Source organism: Halichondria panicea, chromosome 3 (genome assembly GCF_963675165.1).
Source record: "Halichondria panicea chromosome 3, odHalPani1.1, whole genome shotgun sequence".
Taxonomy (NCBI): domain Eukaryota; kingdom Metazoa; phylum Porifera; class Demospongiae; order Suberitida; family Halichondriidae; genus Halichondria; species Halichondria panicea.
The window spans coordinates 6,348,839-6,370,304 of record NC_087379.1 but is presented as its reverse complement, the minus strand read 5'-3'; the positions used below and the strand labels follow the sequence as shown (position 1 = coordinate 6,370,304).

Sequence of the window (21,466 nt, the reverse complement as noted above, 5' to 3'; positions counted from 1 at the left end):
GCTCTGATGGTCCACGCCCCTAAACGAATCTAGTCCTGAGCATCTCCTGGAGACGCATACATAATTAATTGTGCTTGGTGTTCTTGGATGGTGCCATGGGCTCCGAGGTAGATGACAGTTTGAAGCAAGGTGTGGACCACCTGAAGACAATATTCGACCTGTGTGACAGGGATAAGGATGGCTGTATATCTGCCCAGGACTTTAAGAGCATTGGCTTAGAGCACTTTGGAGAGACTCAGGTCAGTCATGATATAAGTACCAGCAAGGACATTCCAATATAGGGTGTGTGTAGGCACAGATGTAGCTATACACAACTAGCTAGCTATAGAGTATCAGTAGTAGTATGGTCAGCTGATAGTGGTACTACATATTGAATGTCTCATTGTCCATTGTTTATAATAAAGGTGATGTGTCGTGACTACTTTGCTTTCGCACACTGGAGTAGTTACGTATCTGCCCTGTTCTGGCTTGTAATACCTTAGCTGCATGATAATTATATTGAATGCTAAGCCTTTAAAGTTACTGTTGTATGTATTATGTTTAATATATCTACATACAGTGCTGTAGTACATGCCTTCAAGTTTTTAAGTGGTCCCCAACGCTGTATCTCTACTGAAGGGGGAGGGGCTTATTGTTTGGTTTCTAGCTATTCGTTTACATAGGCTACGGTTAAACATACACCAACCATTTTTGAATTACCTACTCTGTACCCCGAGACTATACTGATGAGTAATTTCCATTGGCTTTAACTCTCTGAAATTGTTCGATAGACTGTAGACCATGTAATGGAGTGTGCTCATACACGTACAGATGTATATACAATTTCTGTTAATGTGACCACTCTGTTGAGATAGTTATGTTATCCTAGCAACAGTCGTTAGTCAAATGCCCTACTGCCCACATGGCTTTGTGTATGATGAGTGCATGTGTGGGGCCTATAATGGTGTCAGTATTGTGTTACACCTAGTGAATGGTTGTTGTGAACAAAAGACAAGTATGGCAATGCACACACTTTTAAAGGATTCATTAGAAGGTGGTTTGGAAATAGTTGCAGTTATTAAGGTGCATCGATGTGTAATCAAAGTATTTCTGTTTTGTCTTCCTTGAGAAAAGCATATACATGTTACAAAAATGTATAACCTCAAAATCCTTGCTTGCTCTAACAGCTCACACCTCCCACACTTGTGTTAACGAGTGCCACATCCTTTGTTGCTATTATTATACATGTAGTGGGTGGTAGTTGAATAGAGAGAGAGAGAGAGAGTGGCTGGCCCACTGTGTGAGTGTTTATTGTCTCCAATAGTCATAGTGGTTGAGAGATTACCAGGTACATGTACATGTAATTTGTTTGGTCTCTTACAAGCATTTTGGGTGTGTTGTGGTGTAGTCTAAACGGCTGCATATATACATGTAATGATTCTTTGTTTTATGGTTAGCACTGATTAGCACTGGCCTCATCATTGCAGGCAGATTGTTGAGGAAATGTTTATCACACATGAGATTGATACGTATTTACACAGTCATGCTTTCAATGATGTATACTTGTTGTGCTTGTATGGATTTGAGTATAGTGCTTGACTATAGGAAGTGGACATGCTAATTCATGAAATGGACCCGGCCAACTCCCAGCACATCTCATTCTCCATGTTCTGTCAGGGAATAGAAACCTACATTCTGGGTGAGTGGTTCCATCACTATACACCTCTCATTCATGACAAGTATAATTATTGATCTATTTGACATACATGCTATATGTATGTTACTGCTTAGTGACTGTAACTATGGTTGTAGATAGCATGAAACACATTATAATTATAGTTTAGGGTTTGATTTATTCCCTCCCACTCACTCATTGTTTGTCTGTACAGAGCACCACCAGTTGCCTGGCTCCAGTAGTGCTAGCTTGTGTTCCCTGTTATCCTTCACTGAGGACAACAGCAACGCAGAGGTGAGTGGATGGTAGCGATGTTCTCTAGATTCATTCAAGAATGAAGACCTTATATGTACAGCGGCAGTGATCTCTTAGAATGTTTGTCCATACCTGTAATGCACGTATTTGTGCGTAAGCTCTCACTGTTTGTTTACATTAATGTGTACATGTACTCTGTAACTGTATCGCTACATGTACTGTTTTCAGCTAATGTGGCCACTGCATACATGACATCACCACACAGTTAGCAAGGAAATACCACAAAGTCCTGTGTAGTGAGCTATTCTCTCCTCCCCCAGGTTGGCTCTACCGGTGGTTATGACAGTGCCTTCTCCAGTGAGGACATATACCCTCTAGACCATCGATTCACTGCATACCTCTCCAATGGCTACCACTCCAGTGCTCCAAAGTAAGTGTGTGGTTAGAATGTTTCGGGTACTGGGTATATACAGCAGTGTGGGTAGAGTCCATGTTATTGTCCAGAGGGGCTACCCTGTACTGGACATGTTGGGGGAAGTTTACTTTAGTATTGGTACACTGTGTAGAAAGGAAATCCATACTTCCAAATGGGAAACAACAATCCATGTACATAACTAGCTGTGTTGATATACCAATATCAAAAAATTATACTTTTATACTCTCCTATTTGCTTCTCAGAGGTGAATGTGTAGAGGAGGAGTTAGTTTTGGAGTCATCAGAGGAGACCGACTCCAGCACGAGAGGTGCTGTTGGACGCTCCCACTCATCGTGAGTTAGTACCTACATGTACTATCAAATTCATTGAAGCACTATCGTCTGTGTCTATTAGGAAAGACGTCATTCATTACTTACATACACGTATAACACATGGTTTTTAGTTAATTCATTCTTTAAGGGTATGAACTAGCTAACCCCCTAGGAATTAATGCCTGTTAATTCAGGGATGTGCCCACACTGGTCCAGCGGTGGTACTAACCACCTCTTGACAAACCACATAGTTATGCTGTTAAAGAGGCAAATTTGGGGATTGCCACCATTTTGAAAATTCTAGGCATCTAAATCACTGTTGACACTTTGATCATTTTTCATTCATCGCAGGTCCTCGCCGGATGGCTTCTATGAGGTGGGTGCTGTGAGTGTGTCCAGAGAGAGCCCCACCCTCATGGCACGTCACCTGCAGCGACGTCATCAGCTCATGGTAGCAGAATCTCCCTCCCAAAGCAGTACCCCTGCAGAGCTGGCTGATCAGGAGGTCTCAAAACTCAGCGATCAGGTAAGGGCTACTTAGTCGATGCATGTGTGGTTAAAGATATTTGATCCATGTAATTGACCTCCATAATCATATCATAAGATCTAAGCAATGGTGGCGTGGCCACTTAGCATCACTATTTACCCTGTATCCTGACTGTAGTGGAGGACATGTTAGTGATTTGCTGCACCTTAAACTGGAGCCTTTTAAGAGATGATTATTGTGTAGCTGACTTGCTTCTATAGGTATCGTATTAACACATTGTACTCCCTCCCCCAGCTGTCTGACCTCACATCTCGACTGGAGGACCTACAGGAGGACCACAGAGACAGTGAGGGACTCAGGAGCAGACTAAAGAGAGAGAATGTGGACCTCAAAACGAGGTGGGCACGCACAGCTAGTGTTACGGCATGTCCCTTGCTACATGTAGATTTGCAGCCAAGTTTGATGTGTAAACTACAAGAGGTGGTTTTGCTTAAGACACGTACGTGCGATTTTGTATGAATGGTAAAATTTTTTGCATTTATCCGAAAACTGAAATGCACACCCTGTACTGTACTCACTCGTTCATTCCTCACTGCAGACTGGAGGAGTATGAGAGTCAGCTGCGAGACACTGAAGAGAACAATGAAAAGATGCTCAACGACTCACAGAACCTTCTCAACTCTTCACTCGTGAGTACCAGTGTTATTTGTAACCCCTTCCCTCTTAGGGCCAAGTCCCAGACTGAACTCCTCATAAAGCTAGATCCCCCTGTTTGTGTACAAACCCTCAACCAAAACATTCTCTGTATAATCGCGGAAACAAAGTACATGTATATCGAGGGGTTTCACAGTAGAGCTTTAAAATCAGTTTCTTTCCTCCATCCTGTACTGTGAGCTTGTGTGTAGCTATTAGCTATTGTTCCTACATCGTAACATGTAGGTCAAAGTTCGGCACGAGAGTGAGCAGAAGGTGTTGGACTTGCAGTACCAGTTGGAGGTGTCTAAAGAACAGACACAGAAGATGAAAGATGCAGAGTTTACTCTCAAGGCACAGTTGTCCTTTGTTCAAGAGGTGAGTTTTTGTACTGTCTAGCAGTATGCTGCATTTTGATATCTAGGATTTCTCGAGTATCTTTGTCTCGTGTTAGATTAACGTTTAGGTGAATATAATTATTTGTACACTGTTTGATTGTGACTCCCTTGCCTCCAGGAGTTGTCATCTCGAGAGGATGAGTTGAGTGAGACTGATGATGGTCGTAGGAGAGTGGAGGAGGAGCTGCGGAGGACACGGGAGCAGCTGCGAACCGAGAGGGAGGCGTGGTCTCTTGAAGGGGACGTACTCAGACAGGTAGGTGGTGTTGATTTTTAAAGGTAAATCCACAACTGGGACAGCATAATTATGGTTTTTTTGTGTTATCTGTACAGGTTAATTATAAAGCAGAATAAAAAAGCGGTCTTACATAAAATAATACGTTGTATATTTAAGAGAGCTCAATCTGTGTAGTGTTGATCCATCTTACATTATCAGTACGGCTCTTTAATATACACCCCCACACACGGCCTGCACACACCTTTATAGGAGGTTCATGAGAGGGACTGTCAGGTGCAGCAGTTGCAGTGCGAGTGTGAGGAGGCTCAAAAGGAGAGAGACAGTCAATCCATCACAGCGTCTGACATGGGCAGGGAGATAGACACTCTTAAAAAGGTACCTTTCAATGTCGTATCTGTAATCACAGGGAAGCTAGCTGAAAGAGTGGGAAATGATCGACCATGAATGATGCCAAAAGTACAAAGTCTAAAATTAATGGCTGCTGCATCAGTGCAGTAGATCCTTGCAGCTCTCTTCTCACTCTTGCAGCTACCAATATTATAATATTATAGTTAGCTCTGCACTGGAACGCTGGCTATTTAGCCAGCGTTCCAGCTAACTATAAGTTGAAGAAAAGGAGGTTTGTATAGATTCAAATGCGAGGTGTCACAGCCACGCTCATCTCATGTGACGTTGCTGTGCAGTCATTTAAAGATAGCAGAATTGTATAATTATTATGCCTCGGTGCGCATGCGCAAGCGAGGTATACGGTAGTGTGTTTGTGTGTCTGTGTGTCTGTGTCTGTGTAGACTGCTACAGCTGCTCAAGTATGAATCAAGTGCAAGTAAGAGTTTATATAGGCTTCTAGTCATGTTTACTTGGATTATAATTCGTGGATTTGCAAAATAATGCTTTGTTCTCGAGTTATGCCTAGTTTTGTTATGCCTAGATCTACTTGGAATGCCATTGCAGCCTTTTCAGAAGAGCACGTAGCCAAACTTGTTTACCGAGTGTTGCTACTCTACTTAGTAGTTAGCTCTGCACTAGAACGCTAGCTATTGGTAGCTGCAAGAGTGAGAAGAGAGCTGCAAGGCTCTGCTGATGCAGCCATTAATTTTAGACTTGAACTTTTGGCATCGATCGTTTTTAACAACAATTATGGTTGATCATTACCTACTCTTTGAGTTTGCATGCAAAAAATGTTCATTATAATTATGAGTGTATAAAAGCTTTCAGTAGCTTTATATGTAGCTTTGGCATCTCCACCGAGGCACCAGCACCTGTGGTGCTTTTATTATAATAGAGAGAGCTAGAGTATCAAACGTAGGCATACTGTGTGTCAGATGTATCTGGAGAGTAACGTGACTTACACGGGCTTGGAATTTGCACACTGACTGAAGTGTGGGTGATGTAATCTACTTTTTTGATAGATTACACTTGGATTGGTCAGTGTGCAAATTCCAAGCCCATGTACAGGAAGTCACGTTAACTATCTGGATACATCTGATACACAGTATACGTTTGACACACTCTCTCTATTATATACTCTTGGTTGTAGTTGTATAGCCTCGAAGGTAAAAGATGTGGAGCCTGAGAGGTAATCTGCTTCGTGAAAGCAAACGCAATTCTGAAAAACCGCCCATGGCCCAGGTTGTAGTCAAGAATTTCCAATGAGAAATGCTTTCCAAGAATGTTACTTACTTACTTACGCTGACAGACAAAACGCGGTGAAAGTGATAATTTTTCAAATGACAATATCAATGCATATGACTTTTCATACATTGTCATACATTGTTATACATGTACATGTATGAAACACATGCACATACAGAGAAAAGGCTAAAAGCATCTGTCCAGTAAATTTCTTGAAAATAAATGGGCTTTCCCTGCAGAAATATAACTGATTAACAGTTTGCAAACACACTGCAATCCTATACATGTAATCAGTGTATCCAATGGTTTGTACAAGTAAAGTATGCAGTATAATTTTTATTTGACTTTATGCAAGCGTATACCAGCCTATATACTCATTGCATGCTGATGATCCCTTATAGGAGCTTGAGCTGGCCCACACAAAGAATGAGGAGATGCAGGCCCGATTCTTACAGGAGGGCAAAGAACTGTTGGCCAGGAATAAAGATTCACTAGCAGCTGAAATGGACAATGCTTCCAAAGACGAGGTAACCATAAAAAAATATTTTTATTGGCTTAGAGTATAGTCACAGTTACAGTTTTGCACACGGATGCATGTGTGTGTATAAATTGTTATCTAAGGATTGACCTTAAATTTCCAATATTCAACTTTTGATGTATTGGTACTTTTCTGCAGATTTTGAAAGCATTACAAGATTCCGAAGAACGTAACCTGAGACTGAAACGCTACATTGACGGACTGCTCAGCAACATTATAGAGAAGTACCCAGAACTACTTGAGATACACTAGTTTTGTTGTATATGTCATCCCTCCACAAGTGCAGGTTTATTTTATTAGTTCATGTAGGAGCACGCAGTCTTTTTAACACAGTTGCATGCATGCATACTTAATTCTTTTTGCTACTCATCTGAACCTCAGTATGACTTCGAGTACATAAACATCTTGTTATCAATACCTCTCTTGAAACTTTGTTATAAGGTCAAAATCAAATTATGCAATACCATGTAATCTGCATGCATGCATGTACATGTGCAGCCAACTGGTCAGGATTCTTATCTAACGTTATAAAACTGCTGCGTGCATAATACTATAAACTATAATCTAGCATATTATTGTACTCCTATTATAGGATACAATAATTATTATAGGATAAGGGTCAATATTATGCAACTCCCTGTAATTATCACATGTGCAATGGCTATAGCAGATCTACATCTTATGGATTCTTACCTAACCTTTGGTGCATATAAAACTGCAGCTGCATGTTTTGAAACAATACACAATATCTGAACAGAAAACGAAGAGGAAATATGTTGAGAATTGTTGCCCTCGTAACTGCGGTGTTGCTGATTGCCTCTATAGCTCAAGCTCACCAACTGCCTGAGCAGCCAAAGCTAGGAGCTGGCATAGATGTAAAGTGTGTTGAAGAGCACTGCCCTTCACTCTCTGTCAACTGTGTACTGGATGTGGGATGCAGGAAAACTCTAGAATGCGTCGAACAGTGTGCCCTCAATTGGGACAAGGACCCTTCACCTCAGAAATTTGCCGCTCAAAACTGCACCAACAAGTGTCAATTCACATATGGACGAGGAAAAGTATTTCAAGACTTCTTATTTTGCCTCGCGAGCAACATGTGCATTACACTCCCTCCCATTCCTTCAACCTGCAAAGCATCAAGCGTCAAACCTATCAAGCCGCTGTCGATGAAAGACTTTAGCGGGAAATGGTGGGTGCAGCGCGGCTATCAGAAGCTGTACGATTGCTATCCTTGCCAAAATTTTGATTTTACACTGAATGGAACAGCTTGGCTATTCACTCCTCTATACGAGGTATACCTTGTCAACAATAGTCGTTACCTCGTGACCGACCAACAATTTGTGATGCCCGATACAGCGCCAGGAGAAAAGATTTCTTTCACCTATCGTGCCCAGGGGCTCGACCAATCTGAAACGTGGTGGCCATTGGACAAAGCTGCTGATGGTTCATGGATCATAATGTACTACTGTGGGACCACTGCACAGTGGAACTCTGAGGGTGCCCTGGTAATGTCCAGAAGTAGGACCTTGGATCCATCTGCTTACCAGCAAATCGGAGCAAGTTACAAGCAAGCTGTCGGACTAGACATCAACGATTTCTGCTTGACGGATACTTCAAGCGATTGCATGGATACCTAAACAGACAGCTATGGGACTGTATGTAAATATTGTGACTTGAGTAAAAACAATTTTTGTATAATTATAGCTAGCTATATTTCATTCTGAAATTGTGATCCCTCCCTATAATTAATTGTTTGAAGAGACTCTTTAACGTATCTATAATTTGCAATCTGTTAACAAATCAATTGCTAGATATCGCTATAGAGGTGGTTCAGTTGCTGTATTTATAGTATGCCTGGCATAGATCTTGATCTCACAGCTCGGTCATACGGCCTATAACTTTCTATCTATAATTATATAAGTATACTGCTTCACAGTCGATCAGTGGTCCACTAATTAATCTCGACACCTTAACTACCCAAAGGCTCTTCCCTATGTACACAAAAGGATCAGCCTGCCCAATAGATTCATTTAACCTTTAAAAAATGTGGTAGGGTATACAAGGGGTACTATAAGACCTGTACTCCCCTGTATTGCATCAAGAGCCTTTGATTGGTGATCGAGCTAAATAGCCTGTTCACTAACTACTATGGTCAATTGGCTTTGCATGTAAGCAAAAAAATACTAGTTACAGTGTTTTGTTTGCAGCTAATGCTAGCTCTTTAGTGTTTAAAGTGGTTTGGGCATTATGAGACAGCTAGGGGTATTGTATTACGAGACACCATTGCAATTAACGCTGCATGATTGTGCTATTACTATAATTAAATGCCGAAAGAATGGCTGAAGCACTCCTGTTTTAAATAGCTGTTTCATAATTGGTTCCGTCTCACAATACCCTCTTCTATACCCTAAACCTCAGGCATCTTAAGATACTAACTTAAAAAAAAGTGGGTAGTACATATCTCTGAATGTAATTATAATATAAGACCTTTGAAAGAGAAGGGGTGCAGGGTGCCAGCTATACCATGCATATTACATGTTTTCACCATTTACCCTAAACTTGCATGTCATGTTCTGCACTGTTTCCATTACATAAGAAGACATAAGGAGCATGTTTTGCATGGTTTTCATTACATAAGACACTATTCAAGGAGTAAGCGGTTGGTAGATTCATAGATTAATGACATTCTTTAACCGTATAAACATCCTCCGCACGAAAGTAAGCATGACTAAGATGTTGGACTTGCAGTACCAACTGGAGGTGTCTCAAGAACAGGCACAAAAGAGATGAAGGACGCAGAGTTCACTCAAGGCACAGCTGTCCTTTGTTAATGCACTTGGACACGGGAGCATGCAGCTGTGAACCGAGAGGAAGGCATGGCTTCTCTAAGTGGACGCACAGACTCAGACAGGTATAGGCCTGCCTGCAGGGTTAATTTCAGGGGGAAATTAGAGGGGCTTAAGCCTTTTGCTCCCTCAAATTCAAACATGGTTTTACTCTATACGTAATTAATATAACCAGAGACTGAAACACTTCAGTTTGCTAAGCAACATTATAGCCATGCATGCATGCATGCATGCAAATTTTAAGCACTTGAGACAATAGCATCAGCACACTTACTTAGATATAAGTACATGCAACTACTCTACAGGCACTGTAGTTTTTGTTGTCACAAGTGCACATTCGTTCATGTAGGGTTAGCCGGGTAACACGGTTGGCACATATACAGCCTTTTTAACATCTGACTTTGAGTACATAAAAACCGATTTTTCTTTAAAGGAATTAACAGTAGTAAGTTGTCGACCTATAGCATTATTTTAGAGACAACTTAGCCTGGAAACGAGGCTCCAATATTATACATGCAAGGCTATATATATATATATACAGATCTAGGTGATATTATTATCACATGCATGCGTGTGCATATAGCCACTGCACTGCCCACTCAGAATTAACAATATTTAAGTATTATGCATTGAAGGTGGTTTAATAGATATATTCAAGGTCAAGGTATATGCAATGCCAGGTATATAGCATGCAGTTACTGGCCATGCACACAAGTGGGTTCTTATGTAACAATAATAAAAGACTGCATGCTGAGGTTTACATAATAAGAGATAATTATATTCAAGGCCATTAAAAACTTAATACAACTTACCATAAAAATTATATAGAACCGACTCAACTGCATGCTGCTGCATGTTTAAGAATCTCTGTCGGCAAAAAACTACGGAAATAAACAATAATTATTGTTTGCACTGAAGAGACTCTTAAAGGTATCTAGTTCAATGTTGAAGCAGTCAATCCAATGGTGGCCAATATATATAATTGCATGCACAACAATCAACATTTGCAAATATATAGGTATAGTTCATGCATGCAGTTGCTATATGCCTGGCACACTTGTTTAGATCTCACAGCTCTGTCACACAGTTAGTATACTTTCTGTACGTCTATGTTAGTGCAAGCATCTCCTTCACACATGCATGCAGTGGTCCAGTATCTCCTTTTATGAGGACACCTTCACTGGACCCAACGGCCCTTGCCTATTACACATGGAAAAGAAAAAATCATCAAGCCAACCCTGCATGTACGTAGAATCATTATTAACCTATAACCCTAAGAATTTCTGTTGATTCAGTGATGTGCCCACACTGGTCAATGCGCATGCATGCATGCATGATGGTATACTATATAACCACCTTTATACACAAACTCTTAAATTATTAGGAGGCAAAATTAATTTAGGTGTTCTACCACTTCGAAAATGTTAGGCCCGTTACTGTTGACTTATTTGATCATTTGTGTCATTATATCATTCACTGTTCATCACATGCAGGTCCTCGCCGGATGACTTCTATGAGGTGGGTGCTGTGAGTGTGTCCAGAGAGAGCCCCGCCCTCATGGCACGTCACCTGCAGCGACGTCACCAACTCATGGTAGCAGAGACTCCTTCCCAAAGCAGCACCCCTGCAGAGCCTCAGCTGGCTGATCAGGAGGTCTCAAAACTCAGCAATCAGGTAAGGGCTACTAGTCAATGCATGTGTGGTTAAAGTTAACTAAGAATCTATTGATTGGTAGATATGGGCGCTTTAAGAGTGAAGTTACTGCACTTTAAACTTGGAGATGATTATTAGTTATATATAATAATTATTGTGTATACATGTAGCTGACTAAACTGACTTGTTTCGTGTTAGCACATTGTACCTTCTCCCGATCCCCCCTCCCCTCTCCCGGAGCTGTCTGACCTCCCCTCTCGACTGGAGGACCTATACAAGAGGACCACAGAGACAGTGAGGGACTCAGGAGCAGACTATAGTGGTACATTTTTCTATGATGTATTTCGCTTCATCCATGCAATGGAATTTAAGGTACTTGTATGAATACTCGCTTGTTAATCCCTCACTGCAGACTGGAGGAGTATGAGAGTCAGCTGTGAGACACTGAAGAGAACAATGAAAAGATGCTCAATGACTCACAGAACCTTCTCAACTCTTCAGTCGTGAGTACCAGTGTTATTTGTAACCCCTCCCCTCTTAGGGCCAAGTATATAAAATTATACAGAGTGAAGACCCTATATTATAAGGCTAGATCCCCGTTTGTGTAGATTGTATACCTAAGGATTGTCGAATTCCCAATACAACTGTTAATCTCTTTATGCAGATTTTTTATGCAGATTTTGTAGTTACTACAAGATTCCGAAAAACGTACCTGAGACTGAAACACTATACACTGATGGAATGCTCAGTAATAAATTATTATAGATAGCTGTTTGAGATACACTTGTATATTATCCCTCCACAAGTGCAGGTTAATTTTATTAGTTCATGTATATAGTGGCAGGCATGCACATGATAGCCTTTTACATCTCTAGCATATATATATTTTCTCATCTGAAATTAGATTTCTACTGTAACACTTGTTATATTGAAACTTTGTTACAAGGTCATTAGCTATGCAATGCATGCCAATCACATGCATGCACAATATCTACTGGCCATCTTACTGTGTACACTCTGGTGGTATACTGGTACACTGTGGTGCATATTTAGCATGCATGCCTCATGAGGGTGCACTTTAAAAACAGAAAAGAAGTGAGAATGTTGAGACCAATTGTTGCCCTCATAACTGCATTGTTGCTGATTGCCTCCACAGCTCATGCTCACCAACTGCCTGAGCAGCTGAAGCTAGGAGGTGGTCCTGCTCTAAATTTTAGCTGTGTTGAAAAGCACTGTGTTAGTCTCTCTGTCAAGTGTATACTGGATAAAGGATGCAGGGAGGCTATAGAATGCGCTTCCAAGTGTTTCCAGGATTGGGACAAAGACACTTCATCGCAGAAGTTTGTCGTTCAAAACTGCACTAGCAAATGTGTTTTCACATATGGAGAAGAGCAGACGTATCAAGACTACATGGGTTGCCTCACCGACAACAAGTGCATGTCATTCCCTGTCATTCCTCGAACCTGCAAAGCACCGAACGTTAAACCCGTCAAGCAGCTGTCGACAAAAGACTTTGGCGGGAAATGGTGGGTGCAGCGTGGTTATCACAAGGTGTACGATTGCTACCCTTGTCAGACTACTGAGTTTAAACAGATCAACGAAACCGCTTGGCTGTACACTCCTCAATACGAGACTTACCTTGTCAACAACAGTCTTCACCTCGTGACTAACCAACAATTTGTGATGCCCAACACAGCGCCAGGAGAGAATATTTCCTTCGCCTATCATGATGTAGGGCTCGATCATTCTGAGACGTGGTGGCCATTGGACAAAGCTGCTGATGGATCATGGATCATAATGTACTACTGCGGGAACACTGCACAGTGGAACTATGAGGGTTCCCTGGTAATGTCCAAAAGTAGGATCCTGGATCCGTCTGCTTACAAGCAAATCGGAGCAAGTTACAAGCAAGCTGTCGGACTGGACATCAACGATTTCTGCTTTACGGATACTTCAAGCGATTGCATGAATACCTAAAGAGATATAGGGAAAGTGAAGTCATGTGTATATTATGTCTTTGTGAAATTAATTGTTTGATGAGGGACTGATAGCTAATTTTATCATGATGTGGCATAAAAATCACTAGACCAAAATGCGTGGGTGTTTGGAAGTTACTCCTGAGGCGACCTTAGTCTAGTCTCGAATACCCGCCTCAACCTAAAAGCTTGAGCTTTTAGGTTGAGGCGGGTATTCGAGACTAACCTTAGTCTTGATGATAGATGTGTGACAGCTTAGAAATCAAAAAATGTTGAGACCAATTATTATTGCCCTTATAACTGCAGTATTGCTAGTTGCCTCCACTGCCTCCACAGCTCGCCAACTGCCAAAGCAGCCAAAGCTAGGAATCAATCCTACTGTAAATTTAAGCTGTGTTGAAAAGCACTGTGTTGGTCTCTCTGCCGAGTGTGTACTGGATAAAGGATGCAGGGAAACTGTAGAATGCTCTTCAAAGTGTTTCCATGATTGGGACAAGGACACTTCACCGCAGAAGTTTGTCGTTCAAAACTGCACCAACAAGTGTGTTTTCACATATGGAGAAGAAGAGACGTTTAAAGACTACATGGGTTGCCTCACTGATAACAAGTGCATTTCGTTCCCTCCCATTTCTAGTACCTGCAAAGCATCAAGCGTTAAACCAGTCAAGCAGCTGTCGACAAAAAGCTTTGACGGGAAATGGTGGGTGCAGCGCGGATATCACAAGTTGTACGATTGCTGGCCTTGCCAGACTATTGAGCTTAAACAGATCAACGAAACCGCTTGGCTGTACACTCCTCAATACGAGACTTACCTCGTTAACAACAGTCTTACCCTCGTGACTAACCAACACTTTGTGATTCCTAACACAGAGCCGGGAGAGAATATTTCCTTCATCTATCATGACATGGGGCTCGTTCATTCTGAGGTCTGGTGGCCGTTGGACAAAGCTGATGATGAATCATGGATCATAATGTACTACTGTGGGACCACTGCACAGTGGAACTATGAGGGTGCCATGGTAATGTCCAAAATTAGGATCCTGGATTTGTCTACTTACAAGCAAATCGGAGCAAGTTACAAGCAAGCTGTCGGACTGGACATCAACGATTTCTGTTTTACGGATACTTCAAGCGATTGCATGAATACCTAAAGAGACTGTGACTGTAAAGTATATTATTTTGTGACGTATAATTGTGATATTTTGTAGCACATGTCATTTCACTGTCTAAAATTGTGATCCCCATATTGCCATAGTCTCGCGGGCCATACTCCACAATCTGATACTGTATCTTGCGGGCCATATTCCACAATTTGATACTACAGTATCAGATTGTGGAGTATCAGATTGTGGAGTATGGCCCGAGAAGACTAATATTGCAAATAACACTTAATTGAGATGTCATCCCTCTGCAAGTGCACACATTCAAAACCATGCAGTTATGCAATACTTGTAGTGGTAGATGTGCACACTGTCTTATTACATGTTATTATCTAACACTGCATGGTGCATATAAAGATGCTACATGCTGGAGAGTTGCATTGCATACTAGCTAAAGTGAAAAATGTTGCCAATTATTGCCCTCATAACTGCAGTATTGCTGACAGCTCAAGCTCACCAACTGCCTGAGCAGCCAAAGCTAGGAGCTGGTCCTAGTGTAGATGGAAGCTGTGTTTTGAAGCACTGTACTGGTTCCTCTGGAGAGTGTGGATTAGATAAAGGATGCAGGGATGCTGTAGGATGCTCTTACAAGTGTTTCCAGGATTGGGACAAGGACACTTCACCGCAGAAGTTTGTCGTTCAAAACTGTACCAACAAATGTGTTTTCACATACGGAGAAGAAAAGACGTTTCAAGAGTACATGGGTTGCCTCACCGACAACAAGTGCATTACGTTCCCTCCCATTCCTTCAACCTGCAAAGCCCCGAACGTTAAACCAGTCAAGCAGCTGTCGACAAAAGACTTTGGCGGGAAATGGTGGGTGCAGCGCGGATATCACAAGGTGTACGATTGCTACCCTTGTCAAACTATTGAAATTAAACAGATCAACGAAACCGCTTGGCTGTACACTCCTCAATACGAGACTTACCTTGTCAACAGCAGCCTTTACCTCGTGACCAACCAACATTTTGTGATGCCCAACACAGCGCCAGGAGAAAGCATTTCCTTCACCTATCATGATGTGGGGCTCGATCATTCTGAGACGTGGTGGCCATTGGACAAAGCTGCTGATGGTTCATGGATCATAATGTACTACTGTGGGAATACTGTCCAGTGGAACTATGAGGGTTCCCTGGTAATGTCCAGAAATAGGATCCTGGATCCGTCTGCTTACAAGCAAATCGGAGCAAGTTACAAGCAAGCTGTTGGACTGGATATCAACGATTTCTGCTTTACGGATACTTCAAGCGATTGCATGAATTATACCTAAACAGACAGAAATTCTGTGACATATAGGTAGTATAATGACATAATTATATAAAATTGTGATCCCATCACCTCTCTTTGTATTTGTGAAATCTGAATTGTGCACTACTTTTGAGGGACTATGCAAATTTATAATCTATATACTATAAATAAATGCAGTCACTGCATAGCATATGCATTAATTGCAGCAATCAATAATTATATACACAACCAGTGATATCCAGTGCATAAAATCTTACAGAATAAAAAAAACTCAATAAGTCACATAAATATGAAACTAGGGTCCACACGCTAGAAGCTGTCTGTTATTCTAATGTCCCTTCTGCCAGCGTACTTTCTGTTCATGTTGTGCAAGCATCTCCTTCACACAGTGGTCCAATATCTCCTTGGTAAGGACACCTTCACTGGACCCAAATGCTCTTGCCTGCATGGAGGAAATAAAGAAAAGTACAGTGGAACCTCCATTAACGACCACCGGATTGAAACTACAATGACTTCAATGTAAAGCAACCTCTCAGGAGCGACCACCTCTCTACTCTGTATAACGAGCAGCTTTCTAGTCCCCAACCAGCTTTAGCAATGGAAAATAACCTCTCAGAACGGACAACCACACCCAGAATTAGCAGAAAATTATTGCTGAGATAGCATTATTTTGCACAATCGTGAAAACATAGCTGTAGCTTGTCTCTACAGCCTTTTCAAAGCTTGTATGAGCTAAAGAAGCAGTTAGCAAAGGTCCAAGATTCATTTGCAGCAAGAAATGACTCATAGAGCATGCTGGCAATCGAAACCTCCCAAGGAAGACCACCTCTCTATAACGGCCAAAAGGCTGTTCCCCAATGGTGTCCGTTTTATGGAGGTTCCACCCACTATATAAGCCTGCTTAGACATTTACTAAATGTAGCATGGGCTTAATCTTCACATGGCATCTGCCACATTAGAGTAGCACACTCTGCACAGATTTTATTACATAAAAAGACATAAACAGCCTGTCTATACAGCTCAGCAAACTTATTGTGGTGAGGGATACCCTATTGTACATTGTATTACTATAGCAACAATCTCTGAATCTATGTAGCATAAAGTTTATCACATACCTGCCAAGAGATGGCCAGTTTCGAGATCTCCCTTCCAGAGAAACCAATAATATTCTTTGAGATCTGCTCAATTTCCCTCTCCCAGTCCACCCCTTCTTGTAACGGAATGCTCCTTTAATTTTGTGTGTGTTTTGGGGGGGGGGGGGGGGGTGAGAGTGTGTGTGTGTGAGAGTAACATCTGAATCATGCATTAAATAGAAGGGAAAATGCACAAATGCGCCTACTTCGGTGTTTTCCACCAGGTGACTCTGGGTGGAGCAAGAACGAACAGACTGAAATAAAGTTTAAGCATTCTGAGTCTCTCAGTTTCCCCTGGGAGATCAAAGGGGATAAGGTCGTCAAGACGATCATTAATTGCCCAATCAAATTGATCCGGCTGGTTACTTGCTAACACCAACATGAATCTACAAAAAAAGACACAAGTATGTGAAAAAACTGCATAAATACACACATGCAAAATGTACCAATTAGTTTAAATTAGCAGAATACAAGAGGATACAACAAGAACCAAAACATTTACTTTCTTGAAGACTCTCCAGTTCTGTAGAGGAATGCATTGAGAGTGCTCCTCAGGTCCTCACTAATGGACACCTGTGTGCAAAACACGATGCCTTACTCACTGACTACAGAAGGCTACATCGGCTCTTATAATGTAACACAGATTAATGAGCCACAAATTCGATCTTTTGTATCATGTGTTCTGGTAATTAATACAGCCATAGTTGCCTGGGTGACCACTGTAAGCAGCTTTCCCTGTACAATGTATAAAGGGTGACCACAACAGGTTTCACTGTATATACTGTCTGCAATGTAATTTTAGACACGCTTAATTCACATCAGAGAAGGACAGTCCACAAGATGTGTTCAGAATCAGGTAAAGCATGTCATGGTTTCTCATCATGTGGGAATTGAACCCATAACAAACTATACCAGTAGAACATGTTACGCAATTCAGTTCATGTGCACGTACCTCACTCCTTTTTCTCAAGAATGCATCAGCCTCATCCACAAACAGTAGTACCCTAGGAGTGCAAGATCATAATCATGGTCAATGAAGAATGATCTGGTCACAACCACACATTAGGGTGAGTTATCAAGGTCTCAAATACAAACACAGGGGAGCCATTATCAAGATCCATCGTGAGAAAAAAGGTCACTTACTGAAAATCCTATTTCACATGGCTAGCACTGGACATGGTTAATCGTAATTTGAAGGGGCCATGTATCTCTCTACATATAATCAGAATGCTATACATACATACTCATACTCTCTCACCCTTTTCTGCTTGCATTCGCCCAGTCAAACACTTTGTGGATGGCCGTCACTCCATCACTGCCCAGTGGTACAATGTCCCCACCAGTCATCACTGCGTAGTCCATTCCAGAGTGGACCGCCAGACTCTAAAACAGCATGTGATGATCATGTGACAATGGATCCTGCATAATTATATAGACGTACCTTGGCAAACATAGTTTTGCCAGTGCCTGGGGGCCCATACATGAGAACGTTCTGATAGAGACCTCCGTTCTGCCGTGTGTTGATGGTGGCCTTGCACAGCGAGCGAAGACGCTCCTCATGACTGGACTGTGTGTGTGTGTGGGTGTAGATACGTCAGTTCGTAAAATTGTATATGATGGAGGAAGGTGACAGAGTGCAGAGGCTATTTACATGCTACTTGGTGTGCATTGTTGCATGCAACTATTGGCTTTCTAGATACCGTATAGCGGGTAATTTTCGTGGGGTAAAATATTCGTTATTTTCGTGGGCAGGCTGACCTCCACGAAATTTTAACGTAGGTGTGGCTTATTGGAACGTAGGAATGCCGTGCAGCCACGAGACTAAACGAAATGTTTACTCACGAAAACCACCGTTCTCGAGTTGAACGAATTTTTTACCCCACGAACTTACCCGCTAGCTATACAGTAGGCATTCTAAATTGTTACTTGGCAAGATGAATGGTCAAAAATAAGTTACCACTTTACACTTATGATGGTGGGAGGTAATTTGAGTGCATGTACATTGCTCAGTTCATTTATAGTACCAAAATGCGTTTAATACGTAATTTCCATCAGAGAAAGACAGTCCACACAATGTGTTCAGAATCAGGTAAAGCATGTCATATAGTTTCTCATCATGTGGTAAAAAAGTACAATGCTGACAAACTATATACCACACGCACACCTTATGCAACTAAGCAATATATATAAGGAGCGAGAAATGCATGGGCACGGGGAGACATGGCTAGTAACTGTACTACTCTGTAACTCGGATAACAGTTCCGAATGACACTACACTTAAATGCACAAAGTCACGCAGACCTCAAAAACGATTCCAGCCAGGGGGTCAGAAGGTCGTTTAAACAGTTTCTTTGTAGCCTTCACCGGATGTCTAATAGACTGGAACAGTGACAGACGTGAGGTCTCCCTGATGAGAGACGGCTTGCCCAGTCGTGCCTCAATGAATCTTGCCACCACCCCAGTGCCCATCTTAGCCGTGTATACACCAAACGCTATGAGTGTGAGACCAGCAGCCTGTTGTGTGTGTGTGTGGAGGGTACAAGCATGCAACAAGCTTCCCAAGACACAGAACTTAATTATGTACAGACTCGGTATGGTAGGCAACTTTAACCAATAAGAAGGAGCATTTACTTTGTGGAGCTACATATAATTATACCATGTCATGTATGCAGTCATTGCATTAGCTAATCACTCACAGTTGCTGAGACTTTGTCCCAATCAGTGACAAAGTTACTAACTCCCTCTCCTAGCAGAGTGCCCGCAGCTCTGAAAGAGGTTTAGTAACAGATACATGTACCACTATGATATTAATACATGTACATTTGTAACAAGCATACTTAGAGGTGAAATATGTTCGATTTTCTGTATTATTTTATCAGGATTACACTGGTCACTAACTTGATGCTCTGCAGCACAGTGGTCCTCTGCTCTGAAGACTTGAGTCGTATCTGCTCCAGTGCCAGGTCCTGGTTCTCTCTCTCCATCTTAGTTCTGTGGGGGCGTAGGAAACAATCAACTACATATCGACACAGAGAGGAATCCACTCTCATAGTGGATTAAATATGAAATATGGACAAGCTTTGTGCATCTCTGGGTGCAAGATATGAAATGCACTCAACAACAGAAAGGTGTCTCAAGTTTCCACACAGGGGCAAAAAGCAAATTGTTAGGATAAGTTTTTTTGAATTCATAATTATGGCCAAACACTAGTGTGCAGTCCACTCACTTTCCCTGTATCTCCGCCTGCACTCTGGACATCTCGTTCTTGTGCCTCAGTTCTGCCTCGTACTCAATTGTCCCTGGATACGAAAAACAGACAACAAACGATGCAAACTATCTACCACAAAAGAATCGAGATCAACAGTGACTATAAGACAGAAAAATAGTACATTGCTCAATCCATTTACAGAAACAAAAACGTCTGTAATAATTTCCATCAGAGAAAAGACAGTCCACAAAATGTGTTCAGAATCAGGTAAAGCATGTCATGGTTTCTCATCATTTGGAAACTGAACGCAATATGCTGACTTGTAAAAATCAAGCTCTATAGAAACTTTGAAGAGTAGTAATTTGTTACCTCTCCTCATGCCTTCCTGTTTCTGCACTGACTCTTCTTGTTTTCTTAAGTTCTCCTCTTGCATCTGACGCTGTGATAAAAGAAACATGGTCACTCTCAAAGACTCACACCATTTGATTGTACAATCATGTCAGTAAAACTAAATTCTAAGGGCAGTGGTCATTATTCGCTGGTGGGGACAATAAACTAGAGACAACCTTAATCAAAGGTAGGATAGATCTAATGCTAACCTGTTGTAAAAGCTGGTCGTCATAGCGTCGCCTGGCCAGCTGGTCTTGGTACTTTGCCCTCTCCTGATGCTGTTGTGTTTCTGCCCCCAGGGTCTTCCTCTTCTCCTCCTGTTCAACTCGTGACCTCTCACTTTCCCACTGACGTATCGCAGCTTCTTGTTTCTGTGTGTGTGTGTGTGTGTGTGTGTGTGTGTGTGTGTGTGTGTGTGTGTGTGTGAGTTAAAGTCAATTCAGTTAATGTCACTGCAGGATATGTTATGCTAGCTATAATTATTATTATCTTAGTACATTCAAGTTGCATTAGAATGCACTTACTCTTATCTCTTCTTGATGCTTGTACTGCACTGTTTGCTCTTGTAGTTTGGCCAAGTCTAGAGCATGCTTTGCATTAGCTGTGGGAACAATAAATACACAATAGCAGTGAGTACATTATCAGTGAAGAGCCAATGAATACCACACAATTACAACTACAGCACTATTGTTACTTGGCTCTTTGAAAGAGCTGGTGGGCCAGGGTGGTTTAATGAGTGGTGGCTGCATGTGGCTTTAACTAAGATTGGCATTACTCCATTCTCTTATGTTTAAACTGTTATATCTATGCAGGGAAGGATCACATCTGAAAACTGACCGCACAGCTAGCTATTCTTTTGTACGAATGTATGTGTATGAGATTCCCTTTTATTAAAAACAAGCATTGTGTGCATAAAGCAGCTCACGAGAAGAATCCAGTTCCCGTACCGCCTTGGCCGCCCTTTCTAATCCAGTCGGATCAAACCCTACCCACTTCTTGCTTTCTTCAGAAATAGGAGGAGCATCATCACCATCCTAAATGAAGAACAAGTTTAATCATCCTTTATTAGTACTAGCTCAATAAATACTCTTGATGCCTCACCTTTCCTGCAGATCCAGATCCAGCTGGAGGAAAGAATTCTCCATCTTGGGGACTGCTAGTACCTCGATTCCAAAACCAGGACATTAGAATTCACTGTGCATCCAAGAGG

General features: G+C 41.7%; 8 protein-coding genes across 10 annotated transcripts in view; 6 read left to right on the top strand and 2 right to left on the bottom strand.

Annotated features, from left to right (window-relative positions):
- The window catches only part of LOC135333920 (transmembrane emp24 domain-containing protein 1-like), a 33,099-nt gene extending 13,360 nt beyond the window's left edge, over positions 1–19,739 (bottom strand). Inside the window, exon 1 of the mRNA XM_064528946.1 lies at positions 19,735–19,739. The gene's annotated coding sequence lies outside the window, so the exon portion shown is untranslated. The remainder of the gene's footprint in view (positions 1–19,734) is intronic.
- LOC135333901 (rab11 family-interacting protein 3-like) lies at positions 16–7,095 on the top strand. The gene is made up of 13 exons (XM_064528926.1): positions 16–239; positions 1,585–1,678; positions 1,869–1,948; positions 2,230–2,339; positions 2,588–2,677; positions 3,008–3,182; positions 3,438–3,541; positions 3,742–3,832; positions 4,083–4,214; positions 4,353–4,490; positions 4,722–4,847; positions 6,506–6,631; positions 6,781–7,095. Exons 1-13 carry the CDS (start codon positions 96–98, stop codon positions 6,892–6,894), a joined length of 1,524 nt encoding a protein of 507 aa, XP_064384996.1. The 5' UTR covers positions 16–95; the 3' UTR covers positions 6,895–7,095.
- On the top strand, positions 7,314–13,207 carry LOC135333921 (uncharacterized). Of its 3 annotated transcripts, none has more exons than XM_064528947.1 (6): positions 7,314–9,553; positions 10,635–10,732; positions 10,982–11,162; positions 11,340–11,463; positions 11,554–11,644; positions 11,819–13,207. In XM_064528947.1, the coding sequence occupies exons 1-6, from the start codon at positions 9,473–9,475 to the stop codon at positions 11,904–11,906; spliced, it is 663 nt and encodes a 220-aa protein (XP_064385017.1). In that variant the 5' UTR covers positions 7,314–9,472; the 3' UTR covers positions 11,907–13,207. The 3 variants fall into 3 exon arrangements, with proteins under 3 accessions (XP_064385017.1, XP_064385018.1, XP_064385019.1); XM_064528948.1 differs by having other exon boundaries at positions 11,806–13,207; XM_064528949.1 differs by lacking the exon at positions 10,635–10,732.
- On the top strand, positions 7,416–8,279 carry LOC135333149 (uncharacterized). Its single transcript, XM_064528063.1, has one exon. It carries the CDS (start codon positions 7,416–7,418, stop codon positions 8,277–8,279), a length of 864 nt encoding a protein of 287 aa, XP_064384133.1.
- On the top strand, positions 12,243–13,118 carry LOC135333148 (uncharacterized). The gene has a single exon (XM_064528062.1). The coding sequence runs from the start codon at positions 12,243–12,245 to the stop codon at positions 13,116–13,118; it is 876 nt and encodes a 291-aa protein (XP_064384132.1).
- Positions 13,387–14,268, top strand: LOC135333147 (uncharacterized). Its single transcript, XM_064528061.1, has one exon. It carries the CDS (start codon positions 13,387–13,389, stop codon positions 14,266–14,268), a length of 882 nt encoding a protein of 293 aa, XP_064384131.1.
- Positions 14,681–15,547, top strand: LOC135333146 (uncharacterized). The gene has a single exon (XM_064528060.1). The coding sequence runs from the start codon at positions 14,681–14,683 to the stop codon at positions 15,545–15,547; it is 867 nt and encodes a 288-aa protein (XP_064384130.1).
- The window catches only part of LOC135333897 (ATPase family AAA domain-containing protein 3-A-like), a 5,821-nt gene continuing 52 nt past the window's right edge, over positions 15,698–21,466 (bottom strand). The window contains exons 1-16 of the mRNA XM_064528923.1: positions 21,358–21,466; positions 21,182–21,290; positions 20,781–20,857; positions 20,466–20,627; positions 20,236–20,305; positions 19,885–19,957; positions 19,557–19,649; positions 19,355–19,424; positions 18,960–19,172; positions 18,100–18,225; positions 17,917–18,041; positions 17,611–17,662; positions 17,161–17,231; positions 16,865–17,044; positions 16,641–16,752; positions 15,698–15,967 (exon numbers count right to left, since the gene is read on the bottom strand). The exon at positions 21,358–21,466 is cut by the window's right edge and continues 52 nt beyond it. Coding sequence (XP_064384993.1) covers positions 15,854–15,967; positions 16,641–16,752; positions 16,865–17,044; positions 17,161–17,231; positions 17,611–17,662; positions 17,917–18,041; positions 18,100–18,225; positions 18,960–19,172; positions 19,355–19,424; positions 19,557–19,649; positions 19,885–19,957; positions 20,236–20,305; positions 20,466–20,627; positions 20,781–20,857; positions 21,182–21,290; positions 21,358–21,441 — 1,731 coding nt within the window. The 5' untranslated portion in view covers positions 21,442–21,466 and the 3' untranslated portion in view covers positions 15,698–15,853. The remainder of the gene's footprint in view (positions 15,968–16,640; positions 16,753–16,864; positions 17,045–17,160; positions 17,232–17,610; positions 17,663–17,916; positions 18,042–18,099; positions 18,226–18,959; positions 19,173–19,354; positions 19,425–19,556; positions 19,650–19,884; positions 19,958–20,235; positions 20,306–20,465; positions 20,628–20,780; positions 20,858–21,181; positions 21,291–21,357) is intronic.